A 27,765-nucleotide genomic window follows, 5' to 3' on the forward strand; every position below is an offset into this window, starting at 1 on the left:
AATTTAATTTAGTTTTTTCGTTTGTTATTTAAGATAATAGGGCTGCAGGGCAAACAATCAACAAACAATTCTGTAAAATTATTATAGATTAATCAGTTGGATTTCTAGAGTATTTATTGTTACTATGAGAAATTATTGTTCAAGTATTTCTATACATATGCTATTATATAGAGGAAGGAAAATAAAAAGCTACCAGTAGTTTAATATGGGATTTGGACTTACACGACAACCAAACATATGATGTGGACGTAAAGGGATTCTTGAAATTAGTAAAAAAAATTGGTGTAAGAAATTAGTAAAATTAAGCACTCTGATTTTATTTTAATCTTGTTTCCTTTTTGTTGAAACCTGTAATTTTCTTGTCTGTGGGGTTTAGGAGGACCGGAGGAGTAGACGTTGATTGCAACGTTAAAGAGGATTGGACAAGTTTGATATTCTGTGGGTTGGATGATACAATTTTGCTGGAACAATATTTTTTTAGAAAGGCCCTGGTCTTATGGAACAATTTCTCTTATCACAGATTCACCCATTCGTGATAAGAAAATTGGTATTTCTATCTTATATATTACTAATATTTTTTTTAATACCCGATATAGAACTTCTATTCCTATTACTAAACACATGCATACAGCCATACACTATAAAAATGTTTTTTTGAGAAAAAAGTCTTCTATTAACACTATAAAAATGTTACGGAAAGACTATTTTTTTTTTTTTGGACAATGGAACGACTAACTCTTAATATCATTGTTCTTCTTCTCATCAAATAACTGGGGGCTGTTAAAAAGGGTAACGTTTACATATATGCTACCTCTGTTAATTAAAAAAAAAAAAAAATATATATATATATATATATATGTTACCTCAGTCAGAAAACAAACATGCACGGACAAAACACAAGGACGAACTCGAATTTTAGACAACTTTAAGAAATTTGACCAGAAAAAAAAAACAGTTTTATATAAGGAAATCATTTTAGTTGCCAACTGGAAGGGAAATACTTTCTTTGCCATCTTCCTATAAAATATGTACGGAACAGTGAAGTCAGTGGGCCAGGAATGTTTTGAATGCTCACAACGAGCGAATCTAAATATGCCATTTAATCGGGCCACGTGGGATCATTAGAACTAACACGACTCTTCCTTTTAGACAAAGGCTCAACCAGTTTCAAGTTTCAACTGCTTCAAGAAAATGGCTGCTTGATGCAAATTCTTGTTTGAACAAATTTAGAAATATATTTTTCCTAGCTCTTTTTCAATATACTTAAAAAAAAATATTGTGAACGTTTCATGCTTTCATAAGTTTTGAGCTCACAATCTCTCTCAATACTTGAACTTAGCTTTTTGAATTTCCATTTTTTAAAAAGACTTGTCATTTTTTGTTAAATGATTTATTTTTAGCAAGGTTGACAGGCAGTTTTTTTTTGTGTGTATGTGTGGAGATTAGTTAGGGCCACAGATGAGTGGAGGTTGATTGGTACGTCTTTGATTAGAGTTGTATCAATTGAAATAACACAAGTTTGTCTTGTATTGCCACCTTCTGATCACAAATTCACTTTTTTAGATGTAGTGGATATGCATACAATACGAAAAAGTTACAAGATAGACATAACTCATACTTGGAAATTGTAAAAGGTACTCTTAATCGATCTCATTTTTAGTGGTATCATGTTCTTGAGATAGAAGAACATAGCTTGATTTTCTTGACGAATCTTTGTATCAACCTGTGAATGAAACCAGCTCTTTTGACTCCGGTCTTACTTACTTCCTTGTGCATCATCATACGGGGTTCATCTTCTTCTTCTCGGATGTATCAATATTGGTTCCCGGAGCATTGCTCACTTTGAATCATATCAAAGAAGGCAAACATGCTGTGAGTGCTAACAATATAAGTATTATGAATGGTAAGTGTCTAGGAAAGAGAAATAATAAAAGCTCACCTCTTGAGTGTTCCCCTGTTCCTCATCATCATAATCATTATTGAGCAAACAGTTTAAATCATGAGGTGAAAGGCTGTTGATAGCCCTGCGAATGGCATCCTCCATCTGAGTCTCTTCCTCCAAATGAAGAAAGCCACTAAACTGACGCGGGTTGTGTAATTCAGACGAAGATCTCTGAAAGAAAGGGAAGAACACGAACGAGGTCGTTGGTCAGATCCTATATGACTAATATTTTGAACTTTCTTTGACCATCATCAGACTATGATATTAAAGAAAATTTCGTTATTTTTTTCTTTCTTTTTGAGATAGACCTACCTCTGCCTCTGCACTCATCCCTCCACCAGGGTTGTTCATAGGAATGATGAGGGAGTGAGTATGCTCAAATTCACCACCACCGCCACCACAACCATCACAACCACCACCACCACCGCAGCCACAACCACCATCGCCAGCACCACCGTCACCGCCGCCACCACCATCACAACCACCACCGTCACCGCCGCCACCACCACCACAACCACTGCCGCCACCACCACCACAACCACCGCCGCCACCACCGCCATCACAACCACCACCACCACCATCACAACCACCATCACAACCACGGCCGCCGCCACCACCAGCAGGAGCAGCAGAAGAAGAGGGTAAATCACTGGCGTCACCCTTAAACATTACTTTACATAGTGTATATGTCACCATCGGGGTCTGTACCAAATCAAATATGACCAAGAAAAAACAGAAAATTAATCAACTCAGCATCCAATCACAAACGCAGCCCAAAAATGGGCCAATCAACAGAGAATATGCATTTACGACTACGAGCAACCAAATGTTACCTGAGTAGGAGACACGAACGTAGCGACATATTCATGCATAACCCAATCGGACTTGAGTTTCGTTCCACCAAAAATCTTACTGTACTGAAACACAAAGACCCTTTTCTCACCAATCTTCTCGCAATCTCCTCTCTTTCGCATGATATTCGTTGTAACTCCGGTTTTCTTCCAAGAACCAGACTTGGTTTTCCTGCTCTGTCTCTCTCCTCTGTTATATCTGTTCTCCTTCGGACAGAAGAAATACAAAACATTGTCCGTCTCCTTCCTCGTCCAGCTCGACTGGGCTGAGAAATAACAACAAATTAACACAAAAAAAAGCCCGATGTTTAAAACGCATTAATAATATCAGAAACTAGCCGGTGTTTCGATACAACTGTGTGAAGTAGTCGGTAAAACTTACAAGCTAACTCCGAGGGATCGAAGCTATAGATGTCGACTGTGCTAATGACTTCATCTACATGACTCGTGTTACCATCCATATTCTTCGACTTGAGGTAAGGGTTGAAGATCTCCTCGTCGGTCGGACAGAATCTGAAACCCACGGGATGCGGATCCACCATTTTCTTCACAACAAGGCTAAAAGTTTCAGATCAAAAACCAAAAGAAAAAGGAACTAAGAAAAAAATATGAAGCAGAGCAGAGGAGCTTCTTTATCTGTTGTCGTTCGCTGTTTCGATTAGTTTTACATTGTGTGTATGAGCAAGACGATAGGGGGTTTTATATTAAAAAACTACTGGCAACTCTAAAATTTCAAATATTATTATTTTGTCTAAGAAGCATGAAAGAGCTGCTCATACTGATGATGTATTGTGAGTTTGTGACGTTTATCCCTTGCGGTACATAGGTAATTTGACACGTGTAACGTTTACGACTTTTTCCTTTTATTAATAAAAATAAGACGGCCGGGGGAAAGGGAATTGGTGGAATCCACAATTTCTTCCAAAGATCACTTTTGATATAATAATTGTTGCGCGCTCGTCATGTGACACAGCAAAGTTATTCTCGCACCTAAGATGAAAATACAGTGATGTTAACGTCTTCTGATCCCTGTGAAGATTAAAGAAAACATGTGTAGATACGATGAAGCTTCCTCGAAGGCGCGTACCCGTAGGTTAAACAAAGATCCTGGAGAATGTAGCATTTGAACAGATACTAAATACTCCTTCCGTTCCTAAAAGACGTATGTTCTGAAAAAAAAATTGTTTCAAAAAGATACATTTTTTACTTTTTCAATGTATGATTTTATGAAAAATTGTAAGTTTCAAAAAAATTAATGGTGTTTATTGAATTTCTATTGGCTAAAAATTATGAAAAATTGTTATTCACAAAAAACAATGCATATTTAATGAGTTTTCTTAATACATGTGAAAAGTTTAGAATATGCATCTTTTAAAAACAGAGGGAGTAGTAAATACTATTCTCTATGTTTCATTCTGAGTGTCGTTTTAGGTTTCGCCACACGGATTAAAGAAACAATTAATTTTGTACATTTCCTATAAAAAATACTATTACCTATACACCTAACCATATTTCAACCAATAGAAAAATAAATTTTGCATTGAAAATCGAAAACGACACTTATTTTGTAACGAAAAAAATTCTCTAAAACAGACACTTAATATGAAACGGAGGGAGTAATAAACAGAAGGAACCAGAATAATAAAGGGATAAGGAGATTGGCGGACGCATTCAACGTGAATATTAAAATAAAAGAAAACAGTGTGTTACTTCGTAATATTAATAAAATTAAAATCTTTTCGTTTACCTGATTCTCTAAAATTGAAGTGTATGTCAGTAGAATAATCAATGCAGATGTGATCAAATGGTCATAATACAAAAAACACGTCGACTTAACAATATTCTGATTCAATAATCATAGCTAAATGCTTGAACCCTGATTTACTCGTATTAATTATGTTAATATTATATAATTAAACAACTTTTCAGAATCGTTAAAACGTAAGAATTTGATATGAATTAATGAAAATTACTAGAAGTGCAATTTCAAAATGGAAAAATAGTATATCCTTGAGTTCATAATTGGCTTAACTATTTGTTTGTTCTCTGAAAAATAGTATATCTCTTAACAAATTATTCAGATGCCGGTACTATGAAAATTGTATTACAAAGGTGTGTAAAAAGAAACATAAGCATTGCTTGTTGCAAAATAAAAATTACTAGAAGTGCAGTTTCAAAATGGAAAAATAGTATATCCTTGACTCATAATTGGGTTAACTATTAATTTGTTTGTTCTCTTCAAATTACACAAATGTCGGTACTATGAAAATTGATTTACAAAGCTGTGTAAAAGAAAAGAAACATAACCATTGCTTGTTGCAAAATGAAAATTACTAGAATTGTAATTTCAAAATGGAAAATAGTATTCTCCGGCCACATTCCTTTCTGTGCTTCTTGCGGAAACAAAACCGCTTTCTTCACTTTCAGTCCAACCGCCTCTTCCTTATCCTCTTCTTTCTTACTCTCCATCGTGCCCTCTTTGCAGTTTTCAGACTGAACCATCACTGTCATGTTCCACATTTTCTGACAATACATAATCGTAGACGTCAGACTCTTCATTGACATTCTAAGCAAAAAAAAACATTTAGTCGGTTTGAGGTTTTCGTTTTGTGCCAATTGGTTTATTTTAGTTATACCTTAAGTTCTTCATATTCGAAGACACCATTTCCATCAATATCAGCCCGATCTCACAGCTATTTTGTCTCTTACCTTACAAGACCGGCTTATATCATACTAACGATTGCTATTATAACTTTATTTTTGAAAAAAAAAAACTGAAAATGATAAAAAAAATATAGCAGACGTAACAAGATAGCTGTGAGTTTGACAAAAAAACTCAAGGCTATTAAACATGTAACGTGTTTACACTTGTGAATCCGGCGGTTTTTTAGTGGGAGAAAATGGACACGTGTAGGGACCAAACACAACTGAAGTCTCGAATCATAGACAACTTTAAGGAAATCATTGTCTTTGCCTAGTGCGTCGAAGCCGGGCCCAGTAATGTGTCAGAAACACCAAACAACGACCAAATCTAAAACATGCGATCAGATTGGGTCACACGTGAAAGCATCAGCAAACTCTTCTTTACACACATTTTATTTTATAGAAATATTATTGCAGAGGTTTTTTTTTTTTTTCGTCAACTGTAGCGGTTTTTCTACTCTGTGCCAAATGCATTTATATTTAATCCGACTACTATAGGGCTGTTCGTTTGGTTGCCGCAGGTATCGGTGGCAGCGGCAGCATTCTGCGTCAACTCTTATTCGTTTCGTTGACGTAGGAAACTGCGTCTGACGCGTCCTGCGTCTGATGCCGCGTCCGAATGCCGCGTTCTGCGGCTGACGCCGATAAAATCTGCGGCCGCGATATAGTATGCGGCAGCGGCAGCGTCAGCGTCAGCGTCTGTGAAACGAACAATAAATATCCTCATTGACGCTGTCGCTGACGCTGAAACCTGCGGCAACCAAACGAACAGAACTTAAAGCATTTACTCAAATAAATATTAAAATCATTTGCTTTACAAACGATACTATAAACGAACCCAAAAAAAATCGGTAAAAAGAACAAAAGTTAGCAACTTTTTCATTAATCTTATTGTGTTCGGACTTATTAAATATCAAGATGATGTAGACAAGTACTTTTGATATTATAATCACGACTGAAATATTTGTTGCGCGGATTTATTTAGGCCCATATGAGAAGGAATTGATTGAGATAGTTTGACAATTTTGTTAGCGGTGTCTGACATACATATTTGTCTTCTATAACCATTTTCTGATAGCAAATTCACTTTTATATATGAGATTAGGACATACATTAAAAATACGAAAATAGTTACAAAACAAGATAGACATAACTGAACTCATACATGGAAATTACCAAATGTATTCTTAATTGATCTCATTGACTGGTGCATCATATTCTTGAGACAGAAGAACATAGCTTGATTTTCTTGGCGAATTTTTGTATCATCCTGTAAATGAAACCAGCTCTTTTGTGCTTGATCACCATCTCTTGACCCATTTGATCACCTCCGATCTCACTTACTTGTGCATCATCATCACAAGGACTCATCTTCTTCTCGGATATAGCACTATTGGCTCCCAGAGCATTGCTCACCTTGAATAACATATCAAATAAGCAGTGCTATAATCAGTGTCAGGAATTGTTAGTATCAGAGAAAGAGAAATTACTAATAAAAGCTTACCTCTTGAGTTACCGACCCTGACTCAATAGTTGAGCTGGAAGGAGATTCTGGCAGGTCTATGAGATGATTTGAGAAACCAAAAGTAACACAAGTGCTCGAAGTTTTAATGGAGCCCTGTCATTATGAAATACAAAACGTTAGCTTTATTGAGGTGAAAACAGAGGATCACCATAGTAAAATGATGCTTACTGTTGTTGTTGTTGTTGAAGATTTGGAATCAGAATCACTGTCATCGTCGCTATGATCAATGAAAACACCGGTGAGTGACATTTTAGGTCTGTAATCGTTGCGGTCCTCTTGCATAAATATAGTATTCCCCTGTTCCTCTATCATTACTGAACAAACTGTTCCAATCATCAGTTGGAAGATTGTTGAAAACCCTGAGCATTTCATCCTCGAACTGAGTTTCTTCCTCCAAATGAGGAAAGCCAGTAAACTGACGTGGATCCTGTAATTCAAACGAAGACTCATGAGAAAGGGAAGAACACAGAAAGAGATGGTTGTGAAGTGACCTACCACCTCTGTCTCTGTACTCAGTCCTCCAGAATTATTGCTGTTCACATGAGGGATCAAAGAGAGATGATGATGCTGAATTTGACCAGCAAAAGAGGAAGAAGAAGAAGAAGAAGATAAAACTCTCTCGTCACCCTTGAACATTACTTTACACACTGTATATTTCATCATCATCATCATCGTCTGTACTACAAAACCAAATAAAACAAAAAAAAAAAAAATCAATCAAATCAACAACCAACTTGAGAAAGAACCATTTATACCTGATTATGAGAGTCAGGAGACAAGAAGGTAGCGACATATTCGTGCATAACCCAATCGGATTTGGGTTTCGACGGCCCACCAAGAATCTTACTGTACTGAAACACGAAAACCCTTTTCTCACCAATCTTCTCGCGATTACCTCTCTTTCGCATGATACCCATAGTAGGTCCAGTTTTCTTCCAGAAACCAGACTTGGTTCTCCTGCTCTGTCTCTCTCCTCTGTTATGTTGGTCCTTCTTACAACCAAAGAAGTACCAAACCTCATCTGTCGAGTTGATCCTCGACTTGTCTGGATACAACAGTTAGTGAAAAATCACTCGAATCAGAAACTAGCCAGATATATATATATATATATGATTGAATACAAGTATACAACAGTGTTAAGACACACTTACAAGGTAACTCCCAAGGGTCGAATTCATATATATCGACTGTGCTCATGACTTCATCTACACGGCTCGTGTTACTCTCGAAGTTCTTCGGCCTCACGTAATCTCCCACTATCTCCTCGTCCGTCGGATGGAATCTGTAACCCACTGGCGGATCCACCATTTTGCGACGAAAGACGTTGAGTCCAAGGAAAAAAAAAAACAAAATCAAAATATGCAGCTGGTAGCTTTTTTCTCCATTTGTGGATTTGCAAATTAATCGTAGGAGAAAAGACGGAAAAGGTTCCATATTTATATACAATAATGGTCTGTCGATATTTACAAATTTCAAATAATAATAGTCAAATAACTGTGACGTACGTGCAATGGCAAACACGTTGCATCCTTAAGATCTCTTTTTAACTTTTAATAATAACTAAAAGAGTGAAAACTGAATTTGCAAGTTGCAATATCTACAATTTTAATTTCCACTAAACATTGGAACATATATATTTTTGATATACATTCTTCTTCGGCATGTTTGAAGTAGCGTTACCGTTATCTTTTTAAAGTAGCGTTATAGTCGACGAGTCGGTTCTCTTTTTGACAAGATAGATACAGTGATAACAACAAGTTATCCACGGGCCACGTCTGTATATACAAGACAAGAAGCTTCGTCGAAGGCGCCTCAGTTATAGAACCAGAATGTCTATAACCATTATTTTATTATTTGTTTTTTAGATATATATAACTAATAATAATAAACAAAAGCAATTATCCCATAATATAAAAGGGCAAAAGGAATTGGCATATTCGGATTCAATGTGAATACTGAATACTACTAATGTTACCGAATGGAAGCAAGTGGTGGGGAGGAATTCTAAGGTCAACTCCAATCAGATGGTGCATTTTAGTGTAATTTATTTTCTTGCTATAGTGTCCCATTCTGGTATTACATTATAATAACAATAGCAAAACCATTTTTAATCTATTTTTACAATTCAAACATATGAATTGAACCGTTAGATCCGCTTAATCCGTACTTATATCATTAGATCTATGGTGTGTTTTGGATTTTTTGGTGTTTTTTTCATTTTATAAGTTTTTCCTCAATAGATTTTTTATAACTAAACTAAAATTTTAACTTATAGTTAAAATTGATTTATTAGTAATATATTTATGAACTATTAATCTTTTTTTTATAAATGTTATATATTTGATTGATTAATGTAAATAATCAAATATGTTAATTAATGAACTAGTCCTATTATGATTATATTTTTTAGTGCCTCTATTTTAGTAGAATATATAACATTTTTATTCTATTTATCTTTTAGATGTAGTCACATTTATTATGTTAAAGTTATATAATTAAATCACTTTTCAAAATGGTTAAGAGACTTGAGGATTAAGCCTTTGTTCAAAAACTTTTTTTGAGGATTTTGTATGATTTCTAAAAGTTCATTTGAGATACAGATGTGGATACTATGATATTGAATTACAAAAGTGCGTAGAAACTTGGGACGTTAACTGCAGGAACTCAACTCTCTTTGTTTATTATAAGTCTAGTCCTATTTTAATTTTATTATAATCAAGTGTTAGGGTTAGTATCAGGGTTAGCCCTAGGCCTGGGCATAAAATCCGGAACCTAAAATCTGAACCGAATTCGAACCGAAAAATCCGACCCGTTATCTGACCCGAAATGTAAAAATACCCGAACGGGTCTTGTAGGGTGGTACAAAAAATATCTGAATCCGAAGTGTTATTAACCGAACCCGAAATGGTAACCCGAAAATCCGAAATTAATAGTTAATATAAATATTTTAATATATATATAAGTATTTCAATTATTAAATTCAATATTTGTGGTAATATGATATATAACAATAAATATTAAAATTTTAATAAATAATTTAAGTACACAATTAGTTATAAATAAGTATTTTATAATTTGATCATTGAAATATAAAAGTTTACTCTCTATAAGACAATACATATTGTTTACAAATTATGTTTGTTTTCATGCTTGATTTAACATTTAATTGTTATTTTATCAATTTTATGTGTGATAGATTAATTTTTATTTAATTTAGATGTTTTTATTTATGTTTTGCTTCAAGTTTTTTGTTTTTTTACTTCGGTTATATCCGAACCGAACCGATATAACCCGAACCCGTACGATATATGATTACTTTATGGGTTTTAAGACGCAATACAATTTTGAACCGAACCCGAAGTGTTATTATCCGAACCCGGCCCATATTAATAAAATTTTATTATGGGACCTAGGAGCGTAAACCCGAAAATACAAAAATCCAAAAACCCCGATTCGGACGCCAACGGGTACCCGAACGCCCATGCCTAGTTAGCCCATTTAATTGAAAAAAAATATTTCATTTTTTTGTTCTTAAATTTTAAAGATAAAATTAGAAAAATTAAGATATGATATGATTATTTCCTCCAATTTGTTGAGCATCAAAATCAAAAGTTTTTCTGCCAAAATCGCAAAATCGAATTTTTACCCCACAACTAAGAATAAAGTTTTTCCGTCAAAAACAAAAATTGTTTTTTTTTTCCGCCAAAACCTAATTTGATTTTTTCCACCAAAGCCACAAAATCGAGTTTTCTCGCCAAAACCAGAAAATCAAGTTTTTTTCGCCAAAACTGCAAAATCGAGTTTCCCGCCAAAACCGCAAAATCAAGTTTTCCTGCCAAAACCACAAAATCAAGTTTTTCTGCCAAAACCGAAAAATTGGTTTTTTCCCGCCAAAACCGGAAAATGAGTTTTCCTGCCAAAACCACAAACCCGAGTTTTCTCGCCAAAATCACAAACTCAAGTTTTCCCGCCAAAATCGCAAACCCGAGTTTTTCCCGCCAAAAACAAACAGTCAGATTTTTCGGAAAAAATCACAATTGGGGATTCCCGCCAAAACCGCAAGATCGAGTTTTCCCGCCATAACTTAAAATTGAGTTTTTTCGGTTTTACGGGAAATTTGATTTTGTGGTTTTGGCGAAAAAATTCATTTTTCAGTTTTTGACCAAAAAACTCGGTTTTGTGGTTTTGGCTTGAGAAGTCAATTTCTCTGTTTTGACGGGAAAACTTGATTTTGTGGTTTTGGCTCGAATATTCGATTTTTAGTTTTTGGCGAGAAAAACTCACTTTTCGTAACTCAGTTTTCGTTTTTTTGCGGGAAAACTTGATTCTTAGTTGTGGGAGAAAAACTCGATTTTTAGTTTTTGGCGGGAAAACTCGATTTTCTGTTTTAGCTAAAACTTGATTTTCCGTTTTGGCAGAAAGATTTGATTTTTTTTGTTTTTGAAATTTTACGGAAAAATTATATTTTGCATTATGTAACAAATTTAAAATTTCAGTATATATTTATATACTGTATAATAATTTTGTAGATCAAAATTAAAGGGTTAAGATTTAAACCCTAGACCTATTATGACCGGCCCTTTTTAAATCCTGTTACGTAAATAAGTGTGAGGGCTACAAACGGTTTCAAAGGGCTAATATTAACATCCCTAGTAGAAACTAAACATTGCTTGTTGCACGGCACTGTAAATAGTTCAACTTTAAATCCAGCTAATTGTACTTTTTCTATATGAACGTATTAAACCCCCTTATACACTTCTACTTACTTTTTAGTTAACTGAAGAGTGTCGTCGATCCAATAAAAAAAGCACACTCTTTAATTTGTCTGAAACCAGAGTGATGCTACAAAGGCTCAAAACCTTGTCTCAAAACTATACAAACTTTAATAGGTTTGTAAAATTTCTTGTGTTGCACATCTCAAATCACATTGCTTCTTTACATGTACAAGAGCCAAACAAAACTTAACTACAGAGCACTTTCACCGGTGAGAACTGTACGGTGAGACAAGCATGATCGGAGAGATTGTAATTCTCCGGCCACATTCCTTTCTCTGCTTCTTCCGGGAACAAAACAGCTTTCTTCACTTTCAGTCCAATCGCTTCTTCTTCTTCCTTATCTTCTCCTTCTTCTTTCTTACTCTCCATCATGCTCCCTTTGCAGTTTTCAGATTGAACCATCACTGTCATGTTCCACATTTTCTGACAATACATAACCACATACATTTAGACTCTTCATTGACGTTTGAAGCAAAGAAACATTTAATCGGTTTGAGATTTTCGTTATGTGCCAATTGGTTTAATATTTAATTATACCTTAAGTTCTTCATAGTCGAAGACACCATTTCCATCAACATCCGCTCGATCCCACAGCTCTTTTGTCTCTTGGAAGCTAAGTCCATGAGGCATACCTGTTAGATTTACCTGCAACAGTAAGTCCACTCTCAGAGTTTTATTGCAGCTGTTCATATTGTAGAAAATCTGAAAGGAACCTTATTTGACCCTTTAACATATGTTCACTTAAATCTCCATTTGATCAAAAAGACTCTCCAGAAAAGTTGAACAATAAGCATCTTTTTAGACTTTTTGGCAGCATTTTTGGATAGTTGAGTTTTATCTCGTAAAGAAACTAAAGTTACCTTTTGAAGTGCTTGGCAAAAGCCAGAGTAAGTTAATGAATCACTGTGATTATTCTCCCCAAGAAAAGCAAAGGCCTTGTCTTCAGCTATGGAAGCTTTCTGGACTTGATACTAGAAAAGAGAAATCAAAGTTATAGCAAAAGGAAATGTGAAATATCTGTTGGAAGAAAAAACTAAATCTAGAAAGAATCAACTATGACATAAAAAAGATTGTTGTTCGAATCATAAAGTATTTTTTAAAGATTTAAAGTGATTAACATTCTTTGTTTCTGAAAATTTGCAAAGTGAAGGGGGATTTAATCTTCACCTTGATAATGCTGAAAACAGCTTCTACCCAACTCGTTCTCAATGGTTTTCTTGAATTGCTGCTAGTAGGGTTACAGAGCCATATGAAATCAACTCCGCATATGTTTCCCCTGTGGTTTCTATGGCTAACCCACTGAAGATATATAAGAAGAAGAAAAACGGTTAGGTATGTGTGTTTTACAACATGGATCATGTTTCAATAAGAGTGAGGATGGAGAAAAAAGGTTTGTAAGAGCTTTCTAACCCTATGAGCATCACTATCCGTATACTGATGAGCAACATCGTATGATGATATGAACCCTTGAGATCTCAAGAACTTGTACACATGCCCACGCTTGCTTCCATTCCAGTCACTGAAATAGAATCAATAATTCAAAGTCATCAAGATTATACTGGTGGAGGGAAACAATTTCAAATACTCTTTAAGACAAGAAGCTCACCCGCAGAGGATAATGGGCATGTGGGTAAGTTTGTTTTCCTTTTGGTAAGCTTCCAGATATTCGAGAATTTTGTAAACCTGTCAAGAGAAGCAGTGACGATCAAATCAGAAAATCATGAACAAAGGAAGAAGCAAAACTACAAAAAAGGGGTGACGAACCTGATGCAATCTTGCAAGAGACAAACTAGAATCATGTGGGAACAAGAGATGAGTGTTGACTATAAGAACCTCTTGCTGAACATCTTGGTTCTCATTTAGCGGGAAAGGAACAATAGATTTGACATGTAAGAGCTGAGCAACACGGTCCCCAAAATCGTTAAAGAGCAGCTCCCGGTAATTAACAAGCTTAAAGTAGTCCTTATGGATTGCAGTTAAAAGACCTGCCAAAAAGAAATTCAAGTCCACAAATCAGAAGGAGAAACTCTGAATTTGGAACACCAGACACTGTACAGTGAAGGCATCTCAAGCCTCTTAAGGTTTTCTAATGACTTTGGACAGTGAAGTTAAAACGTTAGAACAATTCAGCAACAACCACATATCCTTTTTGACTCATAATAACTAGAGTTTCAATCATAAAATCGAAAAAAATTTTACATACCATCGCCACGAGCGTTGGTTCTAGCAAGCTGGAAAGTAGTGTAGCCAGCAGAGGCAAGGCGGTCGTGGTACATGTTCACAAGCTCCTCATTCCCCACCCAAACTTCCTATCAACATACAAAAAGAGTCAACTCTGACTTTCTACAAAAAAAAAAAAAGAAACAAATGTATTTATAAACGCTTATTACCTGGAGAGAAATGACTGAAGAGCGTTGATTGAGTAATAAATCCAAAATCTTTTGGTTCCGAGTGAACCAAAGCGCGCGAAAATGGCTCTCACGAATGCTCTGATTCTGTACACACAAAATCCAATTAGATAAATAATAAATTCAAATTCAATTACAATCAGATAAAATTCAAAACTCAATTACCTGTTGATCAACGCGTTTGTAAATGGGAGCCAATACGTTGAAAGTGGTACACGTTATATTCGTCGAATCTATGTTCGAGTTCACTCTCTGCACAAATCATTCATCGAATCTCACACCAATTAGAAAAAACAATCAAATCAAAGAAAGAAAAAATCAAGACGACGCACCATAGTTGAAGCCGCCTTGTTGTTTCTGCCGGAGAAGTAGATCGGAAAAGGAACGGCGGCGGCGAGGACGACGAAGAGGGAGAGTGGCGACGATGAGAAACAAGGGAGGATGAATCTGGACCGTTGAACAATGGTGGTGCTGCTGAGCCTCCTCCTGCTTCGATTGTGATAGCTTTGCATTTGGGTGGCCTCTTTCGATTTCCCAAGGGGTTTTTTTTTCCAGATTTATATCGTCTCTTTTGTTTTTTTGGCACCTTCTTGTTTTATTTATTTATTTATTTATTTAATTAATTTAACATATATATATATATATATACGAGACTTTACGTGAACCGGTGGGTTTCCTCCTATATATATTACAAAAAAAAAAATACTTATTCGTGTATACAACCACATAAAACACGCATTTCGATTTATTTTTTATTTTTAAAAACAAACCAATTTGTAAGGTGATCCATTTAATTTCATTCTCAATTACTAGCAATTTTTAGTCCAAAGTTTTTCGATTAATTTGATTCACGACTCATCAATTAAATTACTTATAGATTCAAATCATAATTACAAAAACAACGTTGTAACTTGTAAGTAGTCTATTGGCGTCAACTAGCGAAAGTTTTAAGGTAAGTTTTATTATTACATCAGTAAGTACTAAGTAATGAATACATTTGCAGAAGAGAAAGATATTTTGGACAAGTGAACCCGCGTCTCTTGTTTAAGTGTCGGACTGTCGGTGACCACCACGCGGTTCGTTGCCAATCAATTTTTAAACAAATTTAAAACGCTTTTGTTCATCACACTAAAGCTAACCATTGGCCAAGTTGCGCTTAATCACGTTCTACAAAATTAATTATTATTATTTTTGTCAACAGAAAATAATTATTTACAGGATTATTGGTTTGTTTTCTTGATAATAGTTTTCTAATCTCGCAAACCAATCATTGTCGTTTGTCATGTTTTTTGATAAAGAAAATAACAGAAAAGCCCATGACCAGTCGTATAGATAAAGCCCATTTATCAGTTATATTGCCCATCACTTCCGGTTTTGTTTAAACCAGTGTTCTAAAGGATTAAATAAACGAATTCAGTTAAATACGTAATTATGAAATCACCAATAGAAAAAGAATATTCAGTACCAATCACCCACCAAACTTTTACTTCCCTTAGAGATAAAGCCTTCTCTCTCACGCTCTCTATACAAAAATTGCAGATAAAATATTTAAACTTAGGCAAAAAAACATCATCACTCAAGTAAACTACAAACTTCAAAAACCCAAAAAACCCTTTAGGATCCTCTAAACGTGTGATTTAAACTAATAAACAAAAGTAAAGATTGAGTTTCAGATTTCAGATAGAGTTTCATTATCCACTCTAGCCTGCAGCTCAAGCATCTAAACCCCCAGACAATGAAAGGGAATCGACCAATTGACATACTCATATAATGTACACACAAACACCTTATGTAGCTTACAAGGAAACCAAAAAATCATATAGACAAAAACCAAAAGCTAGCTATGAACACAGAATGGGAGATGGATTTGGATCGAAAGCAAACATTTTTCAAATGCACAAAGTGGCAGTTCGAAGACACGCTTGATCCTATCAATTGCCCTTTCCACTACTTCTGCGACAGCAACTACGCCGGCGACTACCCTGAATTCATGGACGTTTTAGTTTTCTTCTTCGTCACGTTTTCTTACTTGACCACGCTACTCGCCGTCTTAAAGAAAGTACTATCAAGAACAAGAAGAGTCAGAGAAGATGATGGTGTTGATGATGATGATAAAGCGAAAAGGTACTTACTCCCTTCAGGTCCACTCTCTCTTCCTCTGATCCTCTTGATCCTCGCAAAAGGCCAAAGAATCAACACCCTTTTCCCCATTTCCATCTTCGGACCCGCGATCCTGCAGCTAGTCCAGCTCTCTGTGCTCATATTCGAGAACAACATTGAAAAGGAAGCGAGCTTTGTTTTCTTCGAAGCCTCAACTATCTCCGGTATTCTCCACGCGAGTCTTTACTTAGACGCTGTGATTCTCCCTTACTACACAGGCTACGATGCTCTCGTCACCTCGACGTTCTCCGGAGTCTGCAAGTCTTGCATCTGCAGGAAAGAGGCGTTGACGGTGGGTGGGAAGATTGTTGCTTACCGGGGATGGTCTAGTACATCGTTCTTGCTGGTTGGTGTTTTGTGTTTGAGGATTATATGCAAATTGTGTAGAGAAGAAGCGAAGAGGAAGAAGGTTTTTGTGGTTAAGAATGTGGTGGAAGGGTTTGCGTGGGTTGTTCTTGTAAGAGATTGCGTCTACTTGGCGGTTATGTCTCCTGTTGAAGAGCCGGTCTTGTTTAGGGTTTATGTGTTTGGTTCTGTTCTCGTGTTGATGTGTGTTCATGTAATCTCACAAGTGTGTTGTTTGGTTAGTCGGAGGCAGAGTAAAAAGACAACAAACACTTGACATTTTCAAAACAAAATAGAAGTCAAAACTCAGAGATGAGATGAAGTAAATGTGTAAAATGTAAATGATATGGTTTGTTTAAAGAAGAAACTTATTATTGTCTTCGAAAAAATCTCCAGAAATTACAAACAAGAAAATGCTGCAAATAAAATCGATAAAAAGAAGGAAAAAAACTCATCTCCTTGAAGGTTGGATCACAACAAAACTTGTCGTCTTTCAGAGCTCTCTTAGAGTGGCTTACCACTTGTCTTGATGTCATTTCTGATGGCTCCTTGGATCATCTTAACGACCAACCACTGCAAACAAAGTTAAAAAAAAAAAAAACATTTTGTTTACCAAAGCCGAACAAGACACGAACACTCAGTAAGTGGAGTATGTTAATGTTTTTACCTGAGCGGCGATGATAAGAGGGATGAGTTTTTTGCCTTTGTCATCAGCGTAAGATCCATCAACCATCTTCTTGTCTAGATGAATAGCTTTCTTCTGATTTGTAGCTACATAGGTTATCGCCTTAACCAAGTTCGGGATCCACGCTTCACCATTCGGTAAAGCCTAAACCATGAGAGAAAGACAGAGAGCACATAAGTGCATTTTTTCAACAGTCTCCAAATCAGTGCAAGTCAGAGATTTGAAAAACAAACCTTTTCTTCCTTGTCATTCTTGCTGCATCTCCCACTGTTCTCCGCATAAACAACCTCAATTGCAGAATCCTACAAAGACAGTACAAGAATGAAGAATAATCACCAAACATGGTAATACTATTGTAAAGCCATAATACCTCGAACTGTTGTTTACGCATCTTAGAACCAGCGCGGATAGTTTTGAGGAGAGAATCCGATCTCTTGGAGGAAAAAGTTTCGTAGGAAAGATCATCAGGTGGGGAGAACTGAGCATGAGTCAAAACAAGCAAGGTTTTGCACCAAATCTCTTTTCCAAAGGTTTGGGTGATAGCTTGAACAACTTGCTTATCTAGCTCATCAACTCTATACACATCCAGACGATCAACATACAGCAACACATCTATTGTTCTGTTCACAAGAAACCTGCCCCCAAAAAATCTCCACATAGTAAGCAACCACACACACACCAAAAGAATACTACTGAGTACTGACTGACCCTTTGATTAGCTCGAGGGCTTGGTGATTGACGTAACCAGCTTCCACAAGGCCAGGGGTGTCGATAATGTTAATAGTGAAGCCTCCCATTGTTCTTGAAACCATCACTGGCCTCAACCCTTCCGCCTGAAAAAAATTGAAAACACACATTAAAATGTAGAAATGACACAAAGACAAAGGCTTTACATAAGTTAGATACACATACCTGGAAAGGACTGACACGGACGACTTGTTCACCAATAAGAGAGTTGACAGTTGATGATTTTCCGACACCGCCTTTACCCATTACAACAACTGTCAATGAGTTCATGTCCTGCAAAATTACACAACCCTTAGTATCACAAACAGTGCAAAGAAACAGGGAAAATAATTTTAAAAAAAAAGAAGAAACCTTTTGCTTCAATTTGGCGAAGAATTCAATTAACTTTTCCTGGGTAGCTCCTGGAAATTGCTGAAACCCAACCCATTCACGAACAAGAGGGGACCCCATCACTCTCCAAAACCCTTCTTCAAAATTAAACAACTTCGAAAGTTATATTGTGAATGTAACGCTCTAAAGCCTAAAATGATAGAATAATCTTTTGGAAGGAACGTACCGTTTGTTTGTTGTGAGAGTTTAGAAAAACAAAAAGAAGCTCAAAGCAGAGTTCTTCCTCATGACCTTATCGGATCTCTGTTTAATAAGGGGAACTATTTCACCTTTGATCCCTCTATTTCTTCAATTCTTCACAGATAAAAATGTGTGAAGCCCAATTAAACCAAAATTGTTATTGGGCTAGGTTTCAAACCAAACGAGAATTTGTGAACTGACCCACGCCTATGGACAACTGCCAGCTGGCTGTAACTCTATTTAAATAGTTTTAATTATTATTTCAATTACTCTCATTCTCTGTAAAATTCGCATTTCGTCTCTCTCACTCTCGAACGCAATTCAATTTCTTTAAATTCAACAATGACGAATGATGAAGATGGAAAAAAAAACACTTCGAATACAAGTTCTTGGAAAGATAATTAATCAGAAAAAACTTTCTACATCATTATGAACTTTGACGAGTCTACGAGATTGAGAAAAAATAACCAAGGAATTAGAGATCCCATAGAAACTTCTTTGCGTGGTAAATATGTTGGTTTGGGCTATAATGATTCCCATGTAAATTCCTTGAAAGAGAAAGACCAAAAAGAAGAAGGGGACACGAAAGGAGATGATGCGGAAGAACAAGTTAATCGATTCAATTCAAGGCTATTTCTTTGATTTTGAATAAGTATTGTTTGAGTTTTCTCCATAGATTTCTTATTTTGAAGTAGATGATGATGTTCAAGTAGATATTGCAACATATGGAAAAATTAAAGGAGAATCACTGCCACCAACATCTCAAACCATTAAAGTGGTGAGTGTATCTAAAATTTGATTAAAATGATTATATGTTTCCGTTGAAAATGTATGTGTATTGAATACACGTTATAGAGTACAAACAAAAATGTTTTGCAAAATAAATAAATCATGCTATATTGAAAGAAAATTTAATTAGAAAAATATAAAAAACGATAGAAAAATATAACACAAGTTCATGAAAATTTGTAGCAATCTAGAAAATTATTATCAAAATTAATGAATATTTATAATTCACATACCTTATAAAATCGATCAACTTTTAGAATGCACAAACTATACACAAATTTCTCCTCCAATAACCCACCCCGGCCCCTCAGTCTCTTCAATTCAAAAATGGCTAACAACCAAGATAAAAGGAAAAATTCAGGTAAATACTTTAAATTGATTTGTTTTTATTTTCACAAAATCATCTTCCCTTCTTTCTGAAGGCAATAAAGTGTCTTGTAGTGCTTGCAATACTAGAATTTTAGGCTAGATACTTGTTTTGAGATATGCAGACATAATAGTTTTTAATAGTAAATTAAATATTTTTAGAAATTTCCATTGCAAACCCGTAACGAGGGTGCTTTAATATAATTGTGAACATTATTTCCATTTTTACTGCTGAGAAGTGCTTCTTTTCTTTTACAAAAAAAAAACCACGTGTCATTCTCTCAATCCTATTTAGCTAACCTGGAGGTCTGGGCTACAGAGACGATGAGAAAGGTGTGGAAGATCCAAAAGTAGAAGAGGTGATGGTGAACAAGACGAAGAAGAACTGGTGAAGAAATTCAAGGAAGAAGCTGCCGCTGTTGATAAAGCATATCGTGAATTGCTTCCACCAATCTCTGGTTTATCTCATCCCTTACAGGGAACAAAGCCAACACCGAAAAAGAATCCTGTGCCAATTGCCATTCTCGTAGAGTGTGACCAGAAAGAACAAGTTCTCTTTGAAGAGCAGCAGGTTAACCTCCTCGCCATGTACTTTTGTTTGTGTTAAAATCAGCATCATTTTGATCATTTTGTTTGTGTGGTCAGCTTGCCCTAGTTTCGTATGACAGTGAAGATGAAGATTAGATAACCTCAACCGACAACAACTTTCAGCTTTACATATTTTTTAACACTTCCACGAGGAAACTGTGTAACACAAAAACGTGTGGGTGGGGTTTACAAAAGAAGTATAAATACTCTTTGATGTGAACTGAAAGCAGATAGATAGCTCATTGACTTTTCTTTTATGAAGAATATTCAGATAATTTTGACTTGATTGTTTTGAATCATTTCATCTGACTGTGTGCCAGAGTTGCAGTTGTTACTGGTTCGAACAGAGGGATTGGGTTTGAGATTTGCACGCAACTTGCTAAAAAGATACATCTTGGGCGTAGTAGACACAGACAACAACCCCCAAGTTTCCGTTTCAATATCATATACTTCTACCCAGTTCGAGGAATCAGCAGTGACATCATCCCAGCACCCTCCAAACACATATATCTTCTTCTTCCAGTCCTCTATCAAGCTTGCCGATGCTCCGCTCCGAGCCACATTCATGGGCGCAACTCGGCACACTTTATGATCAATACAATTCAAAAACGTGACTTCCTATGTGGGTTTGCCGCCGTCCATGAGTCCACCGATGGTATAGATCCCCGATTCCGTCGTCACGAAACAGGATCCTTTTCAGCCGACGTTGCACGGGGTGGAAGACGAACCACCGTGGGCTTGGATCTGGATACATGTGCATTAATACGTACACATATGCCTCGACGCTATCCATCTGATACCTCATGGTCCAGAGTTTACGGGACACTGCGATATACTGGTGTCTCCTAGATACCTTAGCAATGGCCACGAGGTCCAATCTCGACAACTGAACCAGGCAGTCCACAAACACATCATCTGGCAGCGACAACTGAACCACTACAAGAAATCAACGTCAAAGCCGATGAATTTTACCGACGACTTCTCTCCTCGGAAAGTTTACGACGGGTTTCTGATCAATTTCTGAGAACATATGATTCTTGTCGGAAAATTCTCGAAACTTTACTTTAAATCAATATTCTCGGTAATTTGTCCTAAATCAATGTCGGTACGTTGTCGGAAACAAAATAAAATTGCGAGGAGCTTGTTTTCTCGGAAAGTTCCAAGAATATGTTGTCGGTATTTTCTCAGGCCAATCAAAATCCCGACGATTAATATGCTTCTAGGTACGGCGTCATAGAAACTGACAAACGTTCGTCGGAGTTCTCTTGGTTCGTCATGTCGGCAAGTGAACTGTTTCCAACTTTACTTGAACAACGCAGTCATCTGATTCAGATTGAATAGTTTCAGATTTTGTTTTAATCAAGTAACAGTTATGAATCTGTAAGTAAACTCATTTCAGCCATGCATTTGTAAACATTAATCGATTTCGTTGTGATCCCAAATCTCTATTTTCCCAGTTTGATATCTCTTGATATATTCAAAGATGATACAAAATTGTAACACGTGGTCAAACTAGATGTGTCGTTTAGAAAAGAAGGGTCTGGATGCAGAGCTATAAACTTTTTGTGAAGATAATAAAAAGAAAAGGAAAAGATAATATAACGCACTATATCTAATATTTCTATCTTTCTGTTGCGCAACGGTGTAAAGCGATATCTTCACGAGCTTGTGGAGTTTACTTCCGGTCTCGGACTGGGAATTTGAGGAGGTGGTGCTTCTGCTGGTGCTGATTCTTCCAATTTGGTCCCGGTTAGTGTGCTCTCTGCCTCTTTCTAGTAAATTCGTTTTTCTCATTTTCTCCTCTTTTCTTCTTTCCCTTCCTCTGTTTATTTTAGTGCTTTCAGATTTGTTTTCTCTTTGAACTGACACCACCGACCTTGCACCGCCACCATCACCACCTAAACTCCCTCCACCTCCACCATCACGGCGACCTTCGCACTCTACACCACACCGCCACATCTCAACGACTATTAGATTATAAGTTTTATTTTTGTTTTCGTTTAATTTTATAGAACTTTTTTAATTTCTTTATTTGTAATATATATTTGATAATTTAAATATTATTGTGAGTTTTATTTGTATTTCATTTTTTGTTTTTTTTTTATTTAAAAATATTAGTTTCTCGGAAGATCATCGCTAATATTTCTCGGAAGCTTATCGGGATCTTTTGATCACTTTCCCATAAATTGTTCCGACAAAATTTGTTAACGGAAAGTACCGACTAACTTCCCACAAACCGATATTTCCGAGACCCAAACTCCGACTAAAATCTGATTGTCGGGAAGTAATCAGTAATGACCATTACCGACCAACTGCCGATTAATACGCCCGTCGGAGGATAACCTTTATTCTTGTAGTGAACCAGGCAGTCCACAAACACATCATCTGGCAGCGACAATAACACCCCCCCCCCCCCCCCCCCCCCCCCCCCCCCCCCCACACACACACACACCTCCTTCTTCTTCTTCTTCCGACCACATCCCCGAATCGCACTTCTTCCTTTCATTTATTGATTGATTTGATTACCGGAGGCGATCAATTTCCCTTCTCCCACTAGGGTTTTCTGTGAGAGAGGATGATCCCGACACGAACCTAACACTATAATGTCTGATTGTGTCTTTAGTTATCTATTTATACGTACCATTGTTTGTCTGAAAAAGGAAAGAAAAAAACAATACGGCTGATAAATAATCAATACCAAACGGTTTAGGACGGTTCAATTACAAAATCTAATTTCAAAACCAAATTAACTATTCCTATTTACAATAGATATCCGTTTCATTTTTTTTTGTTACAAGTTAATAAGTGAACCGCATTTATGTGCGTTTCAGCATTTACCTTAATAAAAAAAAAAATTGGTTCTTTGATTCAATATCATTTTATACTATTACAAGAAAATAATCAAAGTTTGGTTACTGATATTCGAGATTATTCATATTTCATAAATAATAAAAATTGAATTTTGTTGTTTGATCGCTTAAACGCTCATATCTATCATACTATATTTTGCGTTCTCCGGAGCAATCATAATCATATTTGTCTTGTATCCACCTTCAATATAAGCTTAGACTAGAGTTGGATCAGTGTGTTCGTGTTGAATTTTTATATAAATCTTAACTTTGTTTTATTTAGGTTTTAAGTGTCAATCATAGACAAAAAAATAAACCAATATAATGAAAATATAGTTGTAGGTTTCTGTTTTCTTTTTTTTTGAATATTGGAAATATTGCAACTTCATCACAATATCCTCATTTAAAGTTTGATTTATTCTCTTGATATCATTACCCTGTTTGTGTAAATCAAGGTTCTTTATAGTTGATGTCATCCTCAAGACTGTTTTCTCTGCAGCTTTTGCATTCCCACCCAGAGATTAGAGATATGAGTTACTTGATGTTAATTATATATGTATGTTAGACCAAAAAAATTATATATGTATGTTTATGTATCCAACATGGACTAAGTGGATTGTTTAGCTGGTTTATGGTTTGATTAATTTCTAATAAGTTTATGGTTTAGTTAAAACTTTACAATTTCACATGAGCATAGAAACATATTTTTTACTCTCTGACTCTCTGTAAAGCAGTGTTTTTAAAACCGGACCGGAAGCTGAACCGAAAATATTTTGGGTCACGGTTCAATATGGTTCGATCGGGTCAAACCTGGTTCAATAATATGGTTTAATATTTTTTTAGTATGTAAATATAAAAGTAATATTAGTAAACATGATGCATAGTTAAAATATAAATCAATTTTGAACATAAAATATTATAAATATAAATTAGTTTCTTGTTTATATGGATGATTTATAGATTTTCGATAGTTTTAGTGGTTTTTATTGGTTTAATAACTTTGAAATATAATCAGGCTATGTGGCCGGTTCATGGTCGAACCAATTACTAGACCAACCCGGCTATATAACCGGTTCATGGTCGAACCCAGTCCAACCATCGGGTCGGTCCGGTTTTAAAAACACTGCTGTAAAGTATATAACTTGCCACTGTATTATTGTTTCCAATGAAAGAATCAAAAGACTTTATAAACCCAACCAAAAGTATATATCTAGTTTATACCTTTTAGCTTTTGGTCATGTTTATTTTTTACATGTTTCCTATCTTTACATATTATCTGTCTACTGTTTTTGTATCTATACTGTTTTCATACTGCACTATGTGTGACCAATGGTGGACACTTGAGGTTTTTCAATTTAATAGATTGCTCTGCGATAAGCCTAGCAGTAGTATTAGGACCTTGTTGCATGAAAACCTCGTATCCATCACCTAGCAGACCAGTTCTATTGGTCGTAAGTTGCCAGAAAACTCCACCAGTACACGAGCCACCTGTTCTTGCACTGTCGTAGATCACATCGTATACTCTCTTGAAAAACTTGTTGCGTTCCTCTAAACTGAAACCAGGAAACTTCGAAGATTTACCAAACTCTGTTATCAATAGAGGCTTCTTGATAATGTTGTCACAGTCTTGAATGTGTGCTCCTATCCAGTTGTCCACGAATTCATTTTGTTCTCCTGTTCTTGAGCTCTGTAATGGGAGCCTGATCATGTTTTGGTAGAGAGAGGTTATGATTAAAACAGAGTATGTGTTAAAAAGACAAGAAGACAAATACACAGGTTTGATCAATTGTATTAGAGACCGGTGACTTACCAAGAATCGGGATAGATATGGATAGTGGCGAAATCAATTTCAGGAATTTGGTTATCGGAGATGAAATCTGTACCGGTTAAGACCGCGCCGCCGGGATTGTAAACCGTTCTTTCTGGTTTAGATTCTCCATAGAACCCTTCAAGTCCTATTTCGAGTAGATGGTTTGAGTCTATGGACTTCACATAACTTGCCATTTCCTTTACCCAACTCTGCATGTAAAACGACATCGTGTTAGTCAATACATACACATGTTACGTAGTCATAGGAGAGACTAGAGAGGAGAGAAAGAAACCTGTAGGATAGTAGAATCGTTACAGCGAGGTTCATTGATGAGCTCCCATGAAAAGATGGTTGGGTCTTCTTTGTAAACACGACCAGTGATTGTGTTTTTCCTCGTCAGCACGGTCTGTTTCATATATTGTCAAATCCTCGGTTTAGTTCGTTTGAAGTCGGCAACGAATATATAAAACATTCCAATTCATATCGGATTGGTACATTTGTCGTATTACTGATTCTTTAATTGATTTTAATCTAACATTTGACATGTCAAAACCATCGGTTATCTCTCCTTAACGTGTACCCTACCCAAGAACCTAAACTATTTGCCTTTAGCGTTGCGGGTCATATATGATCATCTTGATTTAAATAAACTGATACTTATCCAATCAGTGTATGCAATTAAATTTTATATTATATCTTGTTAAATATATACTACTAACCTTCACGTGGTTCTTGTAAAACTGCTTGACAACCGAGTTTGTGTAGAACTCCTCCGGTTCATCTAAACCGGCCCATTCCACATATTTCTTTCTCCCTCCAAAATCTTCGAAATTATTGACTAAACTAATTATCAACTTAATCTTATATCTTCCAGCTTCAAAGACTACAAAGTCTAGTCCCTGCCCAGAGCAATTTTATATTAGTACTCTCAAAGCGCAATCATAATTAGTTGTAAGGTATATTCCTGAATTAGTCAACAAACAGGTATCTTGTACCAACTTACATAAATATATAATTTACAGAAATTAAAGAACTATGTATCTTTTGTCATTTCGGCATTATCAACTTTGTATTACCCTGTGATAAGGACACGACAATTTTTTTCCAAGCAAATACAAAAGGTTTGAATTTCTTTTGTCGGAAAGTAATATTTTGAAATTTGAATCCTTCAATTTAGATCAACAAACAAGAAATAAACTACAAAGAAACACCTATCAATCTTGATTTATATTCCTGTCTTTTAGAGAAAAATAATAAAAATATGTGATATAAAATTCAGAATTTATTAAAATAGTAACTAACAGTGAGATCATGATTTAGAATATCAAATATAAAAATATAAATCTATAAAATAACAAAATTGTTAGATCCTATAAACTTGCACAGGTGATAAAAAAATAGGAAACTTAAAAAAAAAACTTATTATCAAAGTTTCTAAATATAAATTATGTGCCTTAGTGTACATTGTGTGATATGTATATGCTTGATGAGGGTTTTTACCTTGAAAACGTCTTCACTATAGGAGCCAGGAGAGATCTGAAGAGGAAGGTAATCTCCTTCGTTGAAACCCCAAATCCTGGCAACGTTCATTCCAACGGCGGAGGCTTGCCGGAGCGCGGTCGTGACGGTGGCTCTTCCTTTAGACGCAGTATCAGCAGCAGTGGTCATCATCCAATAAGCGTTGAAGCCGTTTAGGTAAACTCGTTCTCCGTTCAACACGAACTGCGTGCCGTTTCTCCCGACGAACCCTGCCTTTTCGGCGACGCTAATGCGGTAGTTTCCGACGAGAAACAGAAGAAGGAAAAATAAAAACGGTACGGTGTTTAACATTGTGAAGCTTTTGCCGACTTGATAGAATAGGATGACACAACATGAAACTGAAAGACATTTGTGTGCGTTTGTGTTATATATACATTACAGGTGTCTTAGTGTTTACGTATTTGAATTTTTTTATTTTGTCCCCATATTGCCTAATTATTTGAAAATATATGGTACACGTTAGGATTTTTGACCGCGTTAAATATTATTTTTCAAGGTTCAACAAAATCATTTGCTGGACTTGTGTATTTTTGGGTTAAGGAAACTGTTACTTTCAAGACTAGATATTATATCCAAAGAAGAAATATAGAAGTTTCTTTTTGTTCGACGTAATAGACTTTTTTCTATCTTTGGTTAAAAAGCGTATTATCTTAATTTACCATTAAACGATGTCAGTTATTTTAATTATATATATATTCAACTTTTTTGAGGAAATAATTTTAATCTTTAATATTTTACTATTTTATAAAGTGAAAGTAAAAGAAAATTATCTCGGCGAGTAACATCTCTCTCGAATGAGTCATTATATACGTTTTTGGTTAAGAAGTCATTATAGATTAGTCCATATTTATTGCAGGAAATATATATTTCAGTTTTATAACATCGACATGATATATGGTTGAATAAGATGATACGAAACGACCACACTAATTATTAGCTTTTGAATGACGTCAAAAAAAAAATTATTAGTTTTTGAATATAAGCATGGCACGCGTGTGGAATGGAGCTATCACACTTAAGCTACTACATGTGAGATTAATTTTCTCCTTAATTAGTCAGTGACTCAATTATGTAAGATGGATTATTAAATTTAAATTTCCAACAGAAATAATG

At 35.7% G+C, this 27,765-nt stretch overlaps 7 protein-coding genes, 1 long non-coding RNA gene and 1 pseudogene across 9 annotated transcripts; 2 read left to right on the plus strand and 7 right to left on the minus strand.

Moving 5' to 3' along the window:
• Positions 1–897: 897 nt before the first annotated feature.
• Positions 898–2,611, minus strand: LOC106398043 (loricrin). The gene is made up of 2 exons (XM_022703320.2): positions 2,255–2,611; positions 898–2,113 (listed from the first exon to the last, which is right to left on the minus strand). The coding sequence occupies exons 1-2, from the start codon at positions 2,609–2,611 to the stop codon at positions 1,895–1,897; spliced, it is 576 nt and encodes a 191-aa protein (XP_022559041.2). The 3' UTR covers positions 898–1,894.
• LOC125575371 (NAC domain-containing protein 5-like) lies at positions 2,497–4,590 on the minus strand. Its single transcript, XM_048757657.1, has 2 exons — positions 3,176–4,590; positions 2,497–3,059 (listed from the first exon to the last, which is right to left on the minus strand). Exons 1-2 carry the CDS (start codon positions 3,333–3,335, stop codon positions 2,755–2,757), a joined length of 465 nt encoding a protein of 154 aa, XP_048613614.1. The 5' UTR covers positions 3,336–4,590; the 3' UTR covers positions 2,497–2,754.
• A 278-nt stretch (positions 4,591–4,868) lies between these two features.
• LOC125587374 lies at positions 4,869–7,693 on the minus strand (annotated as a pseudogene).
• Positions 7,694–7,770: 77 nt separating this feature from the next.
• Positions 7,771–8,440, minus strand: LOC106398042 (NAC domain-containing protein 5-like). Its single transcript, XM_048757658.1, has 2 exons — positions 8,173–8,440; positions 7,771–8,066 (listed from the first exon to the last, which is right to left on the minus strand). Exons 1-2 carry the CDS (start codon positions 8,327–8,329, stop codon positions 7,771–7,773), a joined length of 453 nt encoding a protein of 150 aa, XP_048613615.1. The 5' UTR covers positions 8,330–8,440.
• Positions 8,441–11,813: 3,373 nt separating this feature from the next.
• On the minus strand, positions 11,814–14,856 carry BNAC05G01050D (uncharacterized calcium-binding protein At1g02270). The gene is made up of 11 exons (XM_013842380.3): positions 14,537–14,856; positions 14,370–14,456; positions 14,187–14,291; positions 14,000–14,105; positions 13,561–13,781; positions 13,403–13,479; positions 13,207–13,315; positions 12,964–13,095; positions 12,657–12,767; positions 12,334–12,441; positions 11,814–12,219 (listed from the first exon to the last, which is right to left on the minus strand). The coding sequence occupies exons 1-11, from the start codon at positions 14,714–14,716 to the stop codon at positions 11,983–11,985; spliced, it is 1,473 nt and encodes a 490-aa protein (XP_013697834.2). The 5' UTR covers positions 14,717–14,856; the 3' UTR covers positions 11,814–11,982.
• A 992-nt stretch (positions 14,857–15,848) lies between these two features.
• On the plus strand, positions 15,849–17,088 carry LOC106397212. The gene has a single exon (XM_013837793.3). The coding sequence runs from the start codon at positions 16,048–16,050 to the stop codon at positions 16,984–16,986; it is 939 nt and encodes a 312-aa protein (XP_013693247.2). The 5' UTR covers positions 15,849–16,047; the 3' UTR covers positions 16,987–17,088.
• Positions 17,041–18,830, minus strand: LOC106397213 (translocase of chloroplast 33, chloroplastic). 2 transcript variants are annotated; one of them, XM_013837797.3, is made up of 8 exons: positions 18,698–18,830; positions 18,493–18,605; positions 18,307–18,414; positions 18,103–18,227; positions 17,765–18,029; positions 17,628–17,696; positions 17,377–17,538; positions 17,041–17,282 (listed from the first exon to the last, which is right to left on the minus strand). In XM_013837797.3, the coding sequence occupies exons 2-8, from the start codon at positions 18,589–18,591 to the stop codon at positions 17,214–17,216; spliced, it is 897 nt and encodes a 298-aa protein (XP_013693251.1). In that variant the 5' UTR covers positions 18,592–18,605; positions 18,698–18,830; the 3' UTR covers positions 17,041–17,213. The 2 variants fall into 2 exon arrangements, with proteins under 2 accessions (XP_013693251.1, XP_013693249.1); XM_013837795.3 differs by having other exon boundaries at positions 18,493–18,608; positions 18,698–18,802.
• Positions 18,831–19,027: 197 nt separating this feature from the next.
• Positions 19,028–22,535, plus strand: LOC125587375. The gene is made up of 2 exons (XR_007323647.1): positions 19,028–22,203; positions 22,299–22,535. It is a non-coding gene; the product is annotated as an uncharacterized LOC125587375 (long non-coding RNA).
• Positions 22,536–24,504: 1,969 nt separating this feature from the next.
• Positions 24,505–27,003, minus strand: LOC106400094 (mannan endo-1,4-beta-mannosidase 1-like). Its single transcript, XM_013840504.3, has 5 exons — positions 26,614–27,003; positions 25,833–26,012; positions 25,406–25,519; positions 25,114–25,322; positions 24,505–25,003 (listed from the first exon to the last, which is right to left on the minus strand). The coding sequence occupies exons 1-5, from the start codon at positions 26,941–26,943 to the stop codon at positions 24,610–24,612; spliced, it is 1,227 nt and encodes a 408-aa protein (XP_013695958.1). The 5' UTR covers positions 26,944–27,003; the 3' UTR covers positions 24,505–24,609.
• Between the last annotated feature and the right edge of the window lie 762 nt (positions 27,004–27,765).

This window comes from Brassica napus, chromosome C5 (assembly GCF_020379485.1).
Source record: "Brassica napus cultivar Da-Ae chromosome C5, Da-Ae, whole genome shotgun sequence".
Taxonomy (NCBI): Eukaryota; Viridiplantae; Streptophyta; class Magnoliopsida; order Brassicales; family Brassicaceae; genus Brassica; species Brassica napus.

Bases quoted from the DNA above. Each gene is read 5' to 3' on its own strand.
- LOC106398043 (XM_022703320.2), bottom strand. From the start codon at position 2,611: ATGTTTAAGGGTGACGCCAGTGATTTACCCTCTTCTTCTGCTGCTCCT. The intron at 2,114-2,254 runs GTAGGTCTATCT...CCTTTCTTTCAG, and splicing joins GGATGAGTGCAGAGGCAGAG to AGATCTTCGTCTGAATTACA.
- LOC125575371 (XM_048757657.1), bottom strand. From the start codon at position 3,335: ATGGTGGATCCGCATCCCGTGGGTTTCAGATTCTGTCCGACCGACGAG. The intron at 3,060-3,175 runs GTAAGTTTTACC...GTTATTTCTCAG, and splicing joins CGATCCCTCGGAGTTAGCTT to CCCAGTCGAGCTGGACGAGG.
- LOC106398042 (XM_048757658.1), bottom strand. From the start codon at position 8,329: ATGGTGGATCCGCCAGTGGGTTACAGATTCCATCCGACGGACGAGGAG. The intron at 8,067-8,172 runs GTAAGTGTGTCT...TGTTGTATCCAG, and splicing joins CGACCCTTGGGAGTTACCTT to ACAAGTCGAGGATCAACTCG.
- BNAC05G01050D (XM_013842380.3), bottom strand. From the start codon at position 14,716: ATGCAAAGCTATCACAATCGAAGCAGGAGGAGGCTCAGCAGCACCACC. The intron at 13,480-13,560 runs GTTCGTCACCCC...TTCTCTTGACAG, and splicing joins CTCTTGCAAGATTGCATCAG to GTTTACAAAATTCTCGAATA. The intron at 12,768-12,963 runs GTGAAGATTAAA...TCTCTTTTCTAG, and splicing joins CTGTTTTCAGCATTATCAAG to TATCAAGTCCAGAAAGCTTC.
- LOC106397212 (XM_013837793.3), top strand. From the start codon at position 16,048: ATGAACACAGAATGGGAGATGGATTTGGATCGAAAGCAAACATTTTTC.
- LOC106397213 (XM_013837797.3), bottom strand. From the start codon at position 18,591: ATGGGGTCCCCTCTTGTTCGTGAATGGGTTGGGTTTCAGCAATTTCCA. The intron at 18,415-18,492 runs GTTTCTTCTTTT...GTAATTTTGCAG, and splicing joins TCGCCAAATTGAAGCAAAAG to GACATGAACTCATTGACAGT. The intron at 17,697-17,764 runs GTATTATGGCTT...CTGTCTTTGTAG, and splicing joins TGCGTAAACAACAGTTCGAG to GATTCTGCAATTGAGGTTGT.
- LOC106400094 (XM_013840504.3), bottom strand. From the start codon at position 26,943: ATGTTAAACACCGTACCGTTTTTATTTTTCCTTCTTCTGTTTCTCGTC. The intron at 26,013-26,613 runs GTAAAAACCCTC...TGCTCTGGGCAG, and splicing joins ATAGTGAAGACGTTTTCAAG to GGACTAGACTTTGTAGTCTT. The intron at 25,323-25,405 runs GTTTCTTTCTCT...TTTTACATGCAG, and splicing joins ACGATTCTACTATCCTACAG to AGTTGGGTAAAGGAAATGGC.